General features: G+C 34.9%; 1 protein-coding gene across 1 annotated transcript in view; it reads right to left on the bottom strand.

Annotated features, from left to right (window-relative positions):
• Window positions 1-5,833: 5,833 nt before the first annotated feature.
• The window catches only part of LOC149410786 (uncharacterized), a 32,296-nt gene continuing 21,989 nt past the window's right edge, over window positions 5,834-16,140 (bottom strand). Inside the window, exons 12-13 of the mRNA XM_089648339.1 lie at window positions 15,193-15,299; window positions 5,834-13,825 (exon numbers count right to left, since the gene is read on the bottom strand). Coding sequence (XP_089504465.1) covers window positions 11,394-13,825; window positions 15,193-15,299 — 2,539 coding nt within the window. The 3' untranslated portion in view covers window positions 5,834-11,393. The remainder of the gene's footprint in view (window positions 13,826-15,192; window positions 15,300-16,140) is intronic.

The following is a 16,140-nucleotide window of genomic DNA, read 5'->3' as shown; positions in this document are numbered from 1 at the left end:
CTCACTGCTTCATACCCAATCTCCCCCGCTTCTATGATTAATTTACGTTAGTGACTGTAATATCCTTGATATTAGTACATGAGCTCACCCATAGATGGCACTAGTTTAATCTATTAGGTTACGCGTAGATGGCGTTAGCTGTCGAGAATAAATAACAACTTCAAGGTCAGGGTCCAGATTATTCCAACCGCCTGTTAGTTAATATACCAGTGCCCATTGTTAATCTATCACAATAAAGAAGTGTTTTATTAACTAAGAGAGATTGTGAGAAAAAACCGGAGATATAACAGTGACGAATAAAAGAAATTTGAAAAATTTTCTAACAATTTTAATATAATACCATCTGTGATTTATTTATTTATTTATTCTTACATACTTAGCATTAATATTATAATATATTCACATGTTACTATTTCAGCTAGTCAATAATAATTGTCAGATTATACATTGCAATGTGTTGTGGGGTGAAAAATATACCACCATAATATTTAAAATATTCATAAAGTTAAGAACTAAAGAAAAATGACTAAAATATATTGCGTGTAAAGCTAAATATATAAAAACATATGCAGAGCAAACACGGCTATCCAAAACTAGTCAATTATTAATTTTATTATACTTATCTTCTTACGACAAGGTGATAAAACCAGGAAAACTCATACGAGACATGTGAACACTGCACAAGAGTCCCAACCACTCCCAACCGTCCGGGGCTAGTGGGACGGTGGCATATGAATAAGAAGGCTGGGAAGTACCTGCCTATTCAGATCCGGTCAGCAAACATGGGTAAATGGTTTTCTTTCAATTAATTTTACATGAATTAAATCTGAAATTACACAATTCTTCAAATAAAATTTACTTCAGTAAGCAGTGATTCGAACCAGCGACCTCTGCATTCATAATCGAGTCACAGAGGCCAACAAGCGAAAAATATGTGTTTACATAAAGATAATAACAGTACATATAACTAGGTTTGAATAACAGGATTTGCTCCTCATTCTTAAAGCTGGCGTTCACAAAAATTATCATACATCTTAAAATTAAAATGATAAATAATTATAAAAATTATTATTTGTCACAAATCATTTAGCTGTAATGTTAGAGGGTCATTTTAAAAATGTATTATGCATTGAGCTATATTTTTTAGCTGCCCTTACTGAAGAAAATTTATCAGGTAATTGCTTTTTGCCTTTCACATTATTTGATTTAAATACTAATATGAAAATACAATAATACCAAAATTTTAATTTAGACTTTGACAAATTCCTGAAAGTTGGATGGCCCGAAAAAAATTCATGGGATTAGTACCAATTTATATCATTTTTAAAATCTTGACGTGTTTCGTATTGTAAACATAAAAAAATAATTATATAAATCTTCTAAAACATTTAATCCTTGTCTGCAAAGTGTATCAAGCTAAAACAACTGTCTGTGAAGATTACTTTCAAATTTAATGAAGTGAAAAAATTTCACTTGTGTATTTGACAATTGGTAACATCAAAAATACTCATTTTGGTTGTTTGTGCATCATGCGTAACTCTGGCGCAATGAACTCAAATTTGCTTTGTATTTTATTATCATTTTAAAAAATTGGAACTGATTACATGAAGAATTTAGACAAGCGATAAAGCAGGTACTCGCCTACCTATAATATATTTTTAACTGATTCGTCGAGAATTCAGATTATCCCATGATTGGTATGCGCTAGTACATAATGTAAACGAGAGAATTAAATCTATTTTCAAATATTACAGATTGATTAGTTACAGCATTTTTTTTTATTGAAGACAAACATTCCCGGGCTACGAATATCCTGACAATATTTGGATCCCTCCCAATATCACCCGGATAGAGGAATTTCCCAAGACCAGAGTAGCCGAGTTTAGGGCGATGGAATTTTGAGTTCAACGGAGGGCAAAACTCTTAAACGGTAGTAGTGGAACGAGGGATTTTTCCCTTATAAAGGCGTAATTTTAGATGATGTAATTCAGCAGTTAAACATTTGATATACTTTAAATAATCTATCTGTTTCATTTCTCTACGCCTAGGAGAGGCTGATGCAGCAGCCATGACGTCAGCATTGTTCTTCAGAAAAGTTCCGGAGCCACAATTATAGTGACTCCAGACAGGGGAAGATTGCCCTGATGATGGCCAACCTCCGATAAGAGAGGGGAGAAGAAGAAGAAACACTATATATATATATATATATAATTAGTTTGAATACGGAATGGCGGGTGAAAACTAATTGCAACAATAATCAATGATTTCACAAAATGCAGTAAATTTATGGCTAAATCCATTCTTTGTTATGATTTTTATAGCTAAAATTATAAAAATTCCTTTAAAATATCCTATCAAATAGAGTAATGCCTTTTCAATACACTGACAGAATATTTATCTAAGTTAATAAACCTAAGTAAAATACTAATTGATATAAATTTAAAAGATATTAATTAAATCAATCTTATTACATGGCCGACACATTTGTCAATAATAAAAATAATTAATTTCAAGCTTTTTTTTTGTTTTGGCGATTATTTTAAAATCAATCCACAAAATAATCACACAGAGATCTTTCCATCACAAAATATTTTATAAAAAATTACAAAAAAAAATATTGCAAAATAAGAGGCAAATGTGATAATGAGCAAGTTGCATCTCTTCTATAATGTGAGAGAGCTAGTTATTTTTTTTTTAATTTTCACAAAAATATGACGAAAAGGGGCAACTTGCTTTTTTTTATAACATGCAACAAATTGAGAGCATCTTGTATTTTAAACATTTTTTGAAAAAATATATGAAAGTACATAATTTGAGCAAGTCATATTCAAATGAAAGATTTACAAAATTGGGGAAATAAGTATTCGGAAACTCTTAATTTAGTACAAGCGGGAAAATGATGAACTTATATCACATAGAGAACCCAAAAACACACTTTTTTTACTTATTTATCCATTTTTTTCGACACGAATAAAAAAAAATTTTGGAGCCCAGTCTAAGCTTCGACGAATTTTAACCAGCTGATATTAACCCTCTAGTGACTGATTTTTTTTTTCGAATTTATCCTCAAAAATAACAACTTTGGACTAGATTTACTTGAAAGGGAAAGCACAAATCAAAAAAATTATACCACAAAATCGACTCTAAATGTGATATAGATATACCAGTTTTCCACTTGTACTACGAGTTTTCAGACACTGTGCACACGTAATAAAGAATATTTGAGAACATGTTCCATATTCAACATTATTATTCTCGAAAATAGATAAAAGAGGCATCTTTAATCATTCCTATAATTTAACCAATTTTAGTAAAATGTTGAGATCTTTTCATAAAAATAATTTAAAGTTACTAAAATTCACATTTTTAAAAAATTTAAAAAAAACACATGGAAATCAACAGTTATCACAACAAATTATGATATTATATGAAAATCCATTAAATTAGAATTCCAGTAAAAAAAAAAAAAAAATTTCATTTAAATATTTTAAGGCATTTAAAATTTAACGTAAGTTCCCCGTTACAATCGAAAAGTGATACCGAGACATAATTTCACAGAGGTAGGCAGAGAAACCCTGACACCAAAAATTCCTTGGGAACAGCTTGTATGGTCTCGGAGAAATCGTTGTGTCTGTGACGGTGTTGGAAAGAGAAAAAAAAACATATTCAAACCTAGAAGTTAATCACACAAGAGTTAAAATGTATACCTCTATGAAACCAAAGGTTCCACAAGCAATTTGAGAAAAATGTATGAAATTACGAGAATCTGTTTTGAATATTTTTAATGTGAAACAAAAAAAAAAGTGAGGTTACAGTAATTTTGAAAATACATCTAATAAAATGTATGTTTTTCGTTATCGGTAATTTTGGTTCAGTATTTAAACGAAAAAACTAATGCTTTAAAACTTTTTAATGTTTACATTAAAAATATGAATATTTCAAAATCATATGTTTATTTCTTATACTAAAATTTAAAAAAATATTTCATCACCTTTCAAAAACAGTTTTTGGTTTTCGGATAAATTAGCATTATTCCATTTTATTAGGATTTTACTGGGGAGCGGAAATATTCCAACCTTCGAACAGAATATGCCTGGAATGGGCATGAGGGGTTAAAATATAAAACCTTATTCATAAAAATCATCACATTTGCCTCTTAATTTAAATTCACATTAATAATCACAAAATAGTTGGCATCTTAAAAAGAGCACAAATAATTTTTAATTATTCAACATTAACTAATGTCTTCTTGCTGCATTTCGATATGGTTAAGCAGAGAAAATGGAACGACACACATGACTGTTTCCAATGTAAACATATTTATAAAACTATGACTAAAATAAAATGCCAAAAGGTAAAATTCATCACAAAAAATTTCTTTAGGAATTTGGTTAATTTTGCACAATAATAACATACAATAATAATATACTTCAGACTTCACCAAGTAAAAAAATTTGAGATAATGGGGATCGCAATATTTTAATGGTCACCATCTATGAGGTAACAATATATCTAGACTTGCTATTGTCTCACAAACTCGAGATAAGTAAGAAACATACCCAGAAACATGTTTCCAGTAAATTCTTCATTCAAACGTTATGACAAAGGTAGACATTCATAGAATATGTGCGTACAAACGAAATAAATCATAGTTGGCAGCGTTTTCGAATTTGCATTCTATGAGATGACCTACTACTATTAGGTGGTCCTTCTTACACTTAAATGTTGCTACATTCGCTATCTCACTTTCTCTAATGGTGCTGAAAATCTTCGGGAAGCAATCGAAATAATTATAATTGTTTTAATAATAAAATAATTTGTGTGTGTTTACAAATGAAATCTTATTTCTCGGCTTTGACTAGTGTTTTCCGAGTAATGAAAACATTTTCACATCGCACAACGAGGGCATTTTTAAATGCAATTTAGTTAGAGGTAGCACACAACCTTACGTGGCAGTTTAGTACACCACGAAATTGAAAGCACTACAATTGACTTGCTTTTGACTGGCCACTTTGAGATTTCTGGAGCGCGTCTATATATATTGTAACATCATTGGTCTCCATAAAACAAATACTTGTTCTATAAGAAAGAATGTTTCTAATTTTTTGTTAAAATAAATTAAAACCAAAATATTCTTTGAATAAAATATGTAAGTAGGTACTTAAATACCTAGCTACTTAATTATTACCCATATTTTGTATGGAATTTTTTTTAATTTCCAATAAGGAATTATACAGTAGGGTATTTTCACTGTAACGTTATTCATGAAAAAAATTATGATGAAGGTATTTTTTTTTTTATTTTAAAGTTGGCAAACAAATTTTGCATATAGATTTAAAATGTGCCATTTTCGATTTGGAGCCAAAACGACATGTTCGTTTTTATTCGTGAATTCGACAGCGTTGACGTCACGCTGGGTGACGTTGGCGACAACCGTCTTACCAGATATTGGCTTTTATTCGTGAATTCGACAGCGTTGACGTCACGCTGGGTGACGTTGGCGACAACTGTCTTACCAGATATTGGCTTTTATTCGTGTATTCGACAGCGTTGACGTCACGCTGGGTGACGTTGGCGACAACCGTCTTACCAGATATTGGCTTTTATTCGTGAATTCGACAGCGTTGACGTCACGCTAGGTGACGTTGGCGACAACCGTCTTACCAGATATTGGCTTTTATTCGTGAATTCGACAGCGTTGACGTCACGCTGGGTGACATTGGCGACAACCGTCTTACCAGATATTGGCTTTTATTTGTGAATTCGAAAGCGTTGACGTCACGCTGGGTGACGTTGGCGACAACCGTCTTACCAGATATTGGCTTTTTTTTATTCGTGAATTCGACAGCGTTGACGTCACGCTGGGTGACGTTGGCGACAACCGTCTTACCAGATATTGGCTTTTATTCGTGAATTCGACAGCGTTGACGTCACGCTGGGTGACGTTGGCGACAACCGTCTTACCAGATATTGGCTTTTATTCGTGAATTCGACAGCGTTGACGTCACGCTGGGTGACATTGGCGACAACCGTCTTACCAGATATTGGCTTTTATTCGTGAATTCGACAGCGTTGACGTCACGCTGGGTGACGTTGGCGACAACCGTCTTACCAGATATTGGCTTTTATTCGTGAATTCGACTACTGAACTGGACGATCGATATACGACTCGACAATATTTTAACATCGTCCCGGTGTGCAACACTTAATTAAAATGGCTTCTCTAGTTTTAGTGACCTAATAAGACTAGCCAGACCCTCCTAAAACCACTGAAAAACCTTCCGTATAGCCTAGAAGTGTCAGCCATACAGTCACTGACGAGATAAAGATATAGAAGCGTGTTGTGGGCGTGTCTGTATTCCCAAAGTAAGGTACATGTTTCCTTACTCCTGGTGAAATTAATTCAAAATTCACTTCTAGGGATTATCTCTATTCAGTGTATCGGCCATACAGTGGTTTACAGAGAAAGAATAACTTTATTATAGAAAATTATTTATAATAATCGTAAGAATATGTTTCAATAATATTAGGATCGTAAAAGGCTAATATAAAAAATGCTTGCAGCTTTAAAAAAATTGTGTAAAAAAATAAAAAAAAATCAACATTAAATGGCCGCCGATTTGAGAGTACAATGTAAATATTTGGTATTTTCGATTATTTATTTTTTTTAAATATCATTGTTGGGGATGGAAAAGCACCGTCGCACCGCGGAATTGATAGGAGTGGAAAATTCGGATATGCCGACTTACCTTTTTCTAATTATTATTTTTTTTTGATAAATTAATGTTTTTAAGACAAGATTTTATTTATGCATAGCACAAAGGATAACAATTATTTTTATAAGCAATAATTGTTCGCCTGAAACACTCATCCACATTGAAAAAATCTCCTGATAAAAAATACATTAATAGTCCCGTTGGCGTCATGTATTTTTTATCAGGAGATTTTTTCAATGTGGATGAGTGTTTCAGGCGAACAATTATTGCTTATAAAAATAATTGTTACCTTTTTCTATTCTTCAACGGTTTTTCTTTTGCGCTGGTTCATACACAAATCACAAAATTTCACCACAATGCGCGAGCTCACGATGGCTTTTTATTTTCGACACGGTCGACAAAGGGGGCTCCGTAATCAAACGTTGTTGACAGGACGATTTTTTCAACTCAACTCAAACCGTTTTTCTAAGCAAAATTATAATTATATCATGTGTTGAATATAAAGGTAGTTTTTTCCAATTATCTGATTAGCTATCATTGTTTCCTAAACGTTTTTGAGTGTGTTATTGAAATGCATGGATAATGGGTTGTCAACAAGACATTCATTTTCCTTCTCCATGAAATCCTGCACATTGAATCCCCCCCACAAATTCATTCCTTCTCCAATTCAACAGCACGAGGCATATTTTCCCAAGAATTGTTGAATATCCTTCATCACGTGAGTTGCCTATTTCTGCCATTAAAACCCCCTCTGTGAACCTCTCTGTGAGCCATTTGTGGTTTGTCACAAGGCACTCAACAATTTTCCTAAATCTCTTCTCCAGGTAAAGCTCTTGACAGCTATCTGTGGCAAAAAAAACTTTCACTTCAATAAAGCGCTTTAACTGTCTATCTACAATATCCCATAAACTGTCAGGAACAAGACAGCCCCATTCTCGCGCACAAGTGGACTGAATCAAGGGATCTGTTGGTATTCCCTCAAGCAACCAAAGCCTGCTGGTCATTTCTTTAGAAGAGCCTGAGCTTGTGTATGAACCAGCGCAAAAGATAGAAAACCGTGGAAGAATAGAAAAAGGTAAGTCAGCATATCCAAACTTCCCATTCCTATTGCATTTCCGCCGTGCGACGGTGTGTTTCCGTCCGCAAAATCGGTCATTCGAGCCTGAATAATTATTATTAAATGAAAAAATTGTTGTTGATTTTATTATTTCAAGGTTAAATTGTTCATTAAAGTTGATCTATGTGTGAAATTCGCGTCAGCCGTGCTGTAAAAAATACTTAACTGATGACAATCATAATACACAAATATAAAAAAAGCAACAGAAAATATTATCGTAAAAATAATAAAAACTTAATTTTAAGAGCTTACTCTGTAGGGCATTGGTTGTAATACTTGACCGATTCCAGAATATATAAATGTATACAAAATTTCAGAAAATTATAAAAAAAACGTTACTAATTACATTTCAAATGTTATTTTGCATGATGAGCTCTTTCATCACATTTGATCGAAGATTAGCGCTATTTAGAATTTTCGACACTTATACATGTCCCGTTACATTAAAAATAGATTCTCGGCCCGTTTCAGCGTTTGATCAAATATTTATCACCCGTCGAGCATAACGGCCGTGCTGTCACGCTCGATATCCCGACGCATTTGATCAAAAGCTGGAACGGGTCGAGAAATTTTTGGGCGAGTTAAAATTACAGTGTTAACAATCAACTTCACAAAAGAGTAACCAATATTATGTATATTTTACATAAAACACTAGAATTGAATATATAAATTTATTATGATTGCAAATTTCACTAGCCATCCTCAAACAAAATATTTAGTAAATATATTTTTGAAAAAAAAATCAATTCCTGCAGACTTCTACACCACGAGAGATTATGCAATATAGTTTCACAAACAATTTAAGCTAGATTAACAACATTATTGCATTTTAAATTTGGATCTGTCCAATATTACGTTAAAAAGTTGTAAAAAAAACATTGGTTTTTACTATTTTTAATATTCGAACTAGTTGCGTCATCTCATGGGCTAGCTAGTAGCCCATTTCAAAGAATTTTTTGGTTGAATGAGGATTGAAACTTCCTCCCCGGGGTCTGGAGTTAACCGCGCTGACAACTGCACTAAATCCCAACTGAGCAGGACTGACATTTATTTAGTATATTAACTGCCGTAATGGCATCCAATTTCAGAGAAATGCGTATATGATTGCCACCAAAAGGATGATAGAATTCATTGTCATCGACAACGAGTCTACCTGCCGAATTTCAGCTCGATCGGATGTCAGGAAGTGAGTTAATTTCCGCTTCCTTGAATTCATTCATTACCGAAAACAAAAGTTAAATTCAAATAGATGCACGTATTTAAAAAGCAATAAAATTACAATAAGTCTAGACAATATTATTATAATTGTTCTGTATACAATTTACAATCACGTGTAAATTAAAAAAAATTATATTCAGCATTATAGTAAGCCGAATCTAAAACGAAACACTACACACTTACAAGGGTACAATCGTAGATAACAGAAACAAACAAGATAGGTCATGAATCATTGTTAGTATGAAACCGTGCGTATGATGCGTGTCGACAACATCGTTCACCCGTGCTTCTGAAAATCGAATGTATACTCGCGGCGGCGTCCCACCTTTGTTTTAACCTACATACCAAATGCATTACTTTCATCAGCATCGAGTCAAGTGCAGTTTGGTCGTATCAAGCAGTGGGGTGGACAGTAGGATTAACCATTTACTTGGTAAGCATTCGCCAAGAATAGCTAAACTGCCGGCTTTAGTCGATATTTCATTTAAATTACAGCCGCATCGAAAATCCAAATAATCACTTCATTTACACGTATTAAAGCCAATTACTGGATAATATGCTAAATTTCTATAATTCAATAAAAGCCAACACTAAAATATGACAATCATTTCATTGTTGTACTAATTAATAGAAGTACCAACAGATGGCACTGATTGCTACATTGGCGATTTAAACCGAGAGGCACTGCCTTTTACGACACTAACAGAAATGACTCTTTCCTTGAATGCACATCGCATACACATGCACACTTTTTGTGTAGAATTTTGTCCACATTTGAATGTGACATGTGCGTCATTTTGCATACTTAGTTTCTGCTTTTGACACGAGTATGGCAATGCGTCAATAAGCAGTGTTATTTTTTGAAAATGTAGTTCTTGGGGTAGGGTAGGCAGTGCTTATGTCTCCATGTGGAACGCGCGCCTCTAATAGCAAGGCAACACTCGGTACTCTTCCATACAGGTGACCAGGTATGTCATCAAAATGACAATTCAACACACCTCCAAAAAGTGATATGAAGTCATGAAAAGTGATGAAACAAAAACTAGGTTAAATAGGTTTTCATTTTGATGAAATATCATGGAACCTTCCATATGTATCTTTTGTTTCTATTATCCACAAGTACAGTAATAATTAATTAATTCATTATTTGAATCCTAGAATAAAAATAAGCAACGTGAGCATTACGCACATATAAAGTTTACGCAACTTATGAAGATAAAAAACCTGCCAAATTAACGACAGGTAATTTATACATAATTGATTGTTATTCCCCCGAATTATATTATTGTTTAACAATAAAAATTAGTATTTTTTTTATTTAAACCTCTACCGATATCCATTTAATCTTTCGAGATATGTCGAGTATCGCCCCAGCACACTTCGTAAAAAATATCACATTTCAAATGTGCAGCATTCTTAAACAAAACACAAAGACTTGTCAGAAGGAACGAACTTTCAGTGCGTCATCAATTTAACCATTGACAAAGCTGTGGGACTACGAAATACCCAATTTGTGTACGTCATATTCAGATCAGTTCACTAAAAATGTCTAAAGTCATTTCAAACAACTTTTCAATACTGAATTATGGTATTTCAGAGAGGCAATGTTGAGTGTATCAACCGCTCTGTTAACCCGTCTAAAAATTGTATCACAGCTGTCATAAGGTTGTCGACGGCACATTGAAAGATCGCATTTTAAGAAAGCAAAACATATACTTTTAATTTAACGCTAAACAATTTAATTAATATTTGCTATGACTCAATTTTGACTAAGAAAACTTCAACGTTTTTACAAAACGAAAATAATGAAAACGTATAATTATTTTAGTAACAATTTACTTAACAGGTTTGATTTAAAAATCATTGCTTTTAGTACGAAATAGCTACAAGCTTCAAAAGCGGTTATTTTCTATGTACATCATTTATACATAATATCCACATATTTTTGTGTTCAATTATAACCTAAGCTTACAGTAGAATGCCAAATATTAAAAATAAAACGCACACTATATTTCGGAATACTTGCCCAAAATAAATTACTTTCAGATAATAGACATAAAAAACTGTTGTTTTATATGACTGGCTTAAATATAACTGACTTTTCAGATGACTGGCATAAAAGTAACTCACATTTTAGATGACTGGCATAAAATTAACTCACGTTTCAGACGACTGGCATAAAATAACTGCCACAATAGAAAACAAATGAACAAATATTAGATTACTCACATATTTCAGTGACTGGCATTCAAAAACACAATAATTAACTTTTCAGGACTGGTTTTAGAATAACTGATGATGAACAGCATTCTACCGTACTAAATAATAGATACCTTATTAAATCAGAGACTATTGCCAAACATCATTCTATCATCATACAAACTGAGTCTATTCGCAGACGTGGATTTAGTCTTCTCCTTGGCCGATGAGGTTCTTTTGATCCTCGGGCCCCCGGAGCTCCCTCTGACCCTCCGGACCGAAGGGGGCACGTCCCCCGGGGTCTTAATCCTATCAGCCGGGTCCTTCCTCCTCGTCAGATCAGCGGACGAAGAAAACAGCTCACTGACAAGTTCTAAAGAGTGCTGCCGCGAGAGGTTTTGCTTGATGCTCAACGGACGAGCGATTCTCTCATTTGTGAATACGTCGTCGCGTAACGTGGCATCGTCATCGTCATCACTGTCGCTCAGTTTATTTAACAAGTAATTGGCACCATTCAAACAAACGAGGCCTTCTGAATTTATTTTTTCATTTATCGTGTTGTCTGACAGACTATTAATTCCGTTCTCCTTGCAATCCAGATCGATGAAACTAGTATTGTCGATTTCTTTCCGACACAAAGATAGACTCGATCCATTTCTTACGAGATTGATAACAGACACGTCGTTTCTATCGATAATGGAACTCTTTCGACGAATATCTTGTAAAGAATTTCCGGAATTCACAAATGGATCTTGACTACTCGGTTCTAGTAAATGTTCACTGCTTTCATTTTCAAAATTCTCATACTTTCCTTTTGGTCCATACTTGTTACAGAGGCTAGTGAAGCTGCCAGCAGTTATCTTCGACAAACTTCCGTCTGTGGTGTGTGAATTGAGATTTTGTTTGGATTTCTTCTTGTTTTTGCCTTCGTTAGGTTTCGCATCAATTCTCTGTCGCATGGTGATCTTTGACCCATCATTTTCTGATAGTAGAAGCATATGCTCGTCCTCACTATTACTAGAATAATCAACCATATTACTCGGGTCATAACCATCACCGTCTTCATTATTATAAACGCAGAAATTTCCTACTTCGAATTCCCCGCTGTATGAGTTTCTATTTGGCGTACATTTCGAATCGTTTGATGGACGATTCCGTTTGCTGTTGACATTATACAATTTATTGTCGGTGGAGAAAATCTTTTCGTCGCAACTGTGACGTTTCGTTGTGGCGATCCCGTTTGATTTAGTTGAATCACTGGTAATCAGTTTAGTTGAATCGCTCCTGCTTGATGACGAAACGTCTCGAGATTCGTCGTTCGCTTTCACCAACCTATTCTCAACCTTTTTATTGTGTTCCACGTTATTCGTTCGGGTCGATAATAAAGCTTTACCATTTCTATATTTCCAATCCGCAGTCTCGAAATCTTTACTATTCACGTCGTTACAGACTCCATTATAATTGGACCTAGGCACTATGACAGCAAACACCTGATTCTGGTTTTTGACACAATTCGTGATCCTCGAACTGCTCGGCAATTCCCTAAAACCGACCACCACATTATCGTCAGTCCTATTTTGCCGGGAAACATTAGCGATAGAGAGTGTTTGATTAGGTGGTGAAAGCGTACAAGTATTAGTATCGGTAAAATTTTGAAGATTTTTCCACGTTTCGGGATTCAAAGCAGAGCTATCTTCAGACATGCTAACAGCATCGATACCCGGCAAGCTAGAAGGTCGATCGACGATCAAAACTTCCGTATTCCTACCGAAATTCAATCTAAAATCATCACAATTAACCTTACCGTTTGTATCGTTCAAAATAACAGAAGTTTTGATCCTGCCGTTGGAAGTATTGATCGGTTTACCGTTAGCTACAATCAAATTAACCTCAGTTTCGAGAGGTCGATTCTGTCGGTTGCGTTTCTTGAAAACTTTGGAATCGAGCAATCGTTTGAAATTACGAGCGCTCCATCGTGTACCGTTCTGTTCCATTTTTAAATTAGTTTGTTTTACCATATGACTGTGACTGCATTCTCCATTTGCGACTGACGAATTGGCGTCGCTATTGCTAACATCATTCTGCACATAGCCGATTGGCGTAACTGGTCGTACAAGCGTTCTAAACTCGTTAGTTACAATATCGTCGTGAATCGGATCGAGATTGATCAAATTCGTAGTATTTGAATTGGTGTACAACCGATTAGAATTCCTGACAACGTTCGTCGCTTGATTTGACTCATTTCTTGAAAAGTCTTGCGGTTGGTTGCGTAGGTTGCTACCTGATATGGATTGCTCCATGCGAATGAAGTCATTAGTTCCGTAACCGTTTGTAGAAGATGATGATGAATTCGATGGCATGTCTTTAAGGGATTTATCGATCAGGCGGTCTCCGGGACCGGCAGATGCGAGGTTGCGTTCGAGGCACGGATTCCTTCCTTGATGAGGCTGCAAGGGCTGCAGAGATTGAAAGTCGAAGATGGTGGCGGGATTGCCATTCGGCAGATTGGCGGAGGATATAACGTTGGAGTTTTTATCTTCAATGGAGCTGGGACTGTGTGAATTCGAAGTTGCATCTGAAATTATCAACAAAAAACATATATTATTTGCATTGGTGTAATATAACAATGGATTAGCCCTCTTATATGTACCTACAATCTAAAAATAACACCACCTAAGAGTAATTTCATAATACAACTCCCCATCCAATTCCGATGCTTATGCTTCCAAAGCCTACATATGGAATGCAAGTTCCCTACAATACAACAGAGCACAAAGATATCGCACAAATCCCATAATTTCATTTATCGGCTAATAGCCAACCTGAAAAGCATCGCGTCATACAAACAAGATACAGAGATGAACTTAACAACCCAACTTGATGTTACTGTAAAAGCTTCTAAAATACGCGAAACCAGGGAAGATCGTTCATTTTGTGGCAAAAGGGTTGCCGTAATTTGTTGTGTGACGTAGTTGTTTCGTTAGAAAGAAATGAAAGCTTTTTATCAATTGTTACTTTTATCGATAAGCCACCTTGATGACTGAATGATAAAGTCTGCCTCAATTTCGTGTTTGAAAATAATGATCTTCACAAAGCTCACTAGCGTTTGAACGAACTTGTTGGAAGACAAGTTTGCTCCGTGCAGACCAACAAAAGTTAAAAAGCAAGGCTTTTTTCGATCTTTCGACTGCTAGATAATGCACATTCTTTTTTTCAAGAATTCGGGTGTTAATTTTAAAATTTACACGTTGGGGAAGCAGTCGATTTAAAATTTAATTTAAAATTAGTGTGAATTAATTAATTTTTAATATATATAATGGACAAAGGAGACATCTCTGGTCATTTTTGGATGGATTTTGCTCTGCAGGTGAATGGTAACGGATTACCGACACCTTTTGCATTGATCAGTTGGATTCATCCGGATTGTATCATTTGTCAAAAGAGGTCTATTTAAGACAAAAATGATTGAAATATTTTTTTGTCACAATAATGTGCAGTGCTTATTATTACAATGTGCTGATTCACGATCATTAATAATTCTACTCTCTTGAGAGCTGGTTGATCTTATAATCTCATAGTGCGAACTCAAATATATTTTGTGCTGATCTGCCCTCTGCCACCGAATCTGAAGACCAAGGAGAAGAACTTAATTGCAAGTGCTATTTTCTGGTGAGTCTTTCTGTTCATATGTATTTTGGTGGCTGGTTTAAGTTGTCTTCTCCTGCAGAGTGAATTCATTGATCAATCCATTTTTTTCATAGGGATTTAAAATATTCCCTGATGGTCTGTGCTATTTACATGCCAGATTATCACCACACGTCCTGTCTAGAAAATACTTGGTGAATGATTATTTCTCAAGATCGTTCAAAGGCACATCACATATTTGAATTTAATTTGTTTGATCAGTGTTGTACTCGAAATATGCTGCTTTGTTAGAGTTACCGTGAGAGTTGGGCGGCCTCAGGTCATTGCTGTTAATGGTGGGAGAGGGTGCCGGCTTCAGGTTCCTCAGTTCACTCAGACGCTCCACCACGCAAACTGCCGTCAACCTAGACGAATCAAAAATTGACCGCGTTAATACATAAAACCTTGTAGAAATGCTAGCAAATAAAATGAGATTGGTAGGGGTTGGATAAAGATGTGAGAGTGTTAGGTTAATATATAATATGTGAGGTTGAAATACGGAAAACATGGTACTGTGATAATCTGCATTCCAGTTACCTGATATAGAATGGTGCTTGTTAATAAAATAATGTTCACTTTGAATTCACCGAAGATTTTTTTAAGAAAACTAAATACTAAATTACAAATCACTACTTATTAAATTATTGAAGCTATTAGGCGAAGACAGGGGTTGTGCAGCCAGGAATGCTTGTACGAGAGAAATGGCAGGAGATATGGGCTGACACAACCGGTTGTTCAAGTTGACTTGGTGTTGCCGTATCTCGATATCAAGTAGGGATTTTTTAATTTATTTTTTTATTTTTATTTGACACCTCACAAGAGCACTCCTCTCTATATGGTGTAAAGGCAGGGAGCTTTATCACCATCCGGTTGGGCAGCGCTATCAGGCAGGTTAAGGTAGGGGCTGCAGGAAGAGTTTTATTAACATGTTGAAGGTTAGATTAAATAGAAAAATATTTTTTAAGCCTTCGGAGGAGCCATTCATAAAATTCAAAAATTTGAATCAGAAGTTTCATTAGCCCAAGCGATGATGCCAGTTTTGTTTTCCATACATTTTTCGAAGCATTAAGGTCAAAATTGCATCGCAAATTATTCTAAAAATGATAATATTAGAATGCTTGCATGTTCTCCAGAGACCCATCGGCGTTCCACTGGTGCCGGTCTTGAAGAGGCCCGGATTATATGAAGGAGGAAAAACAGATGCCG

This window comes from Hesperophylax consimilis, chromosome 27 (genome assembly GCF_061612785.1).
Source record: "Hesperophylax consimilis isolate HC1 chromosome 27, BYU_Hcon_1.0, whole genome shotgun sequence".
Classification (NCBI taxonomy): Eukaryota; Metazoa; Arthropoda; class Insecta; order Trichoptera; family Limnephilidae; genus Hesperophylax; species Hesperophylax consimilis.
The sequence above is the reverse complement of the archived record's forward strand: the minus strand, read 5'-3'. Positions and strand labels throughout refer to the sequence as shown.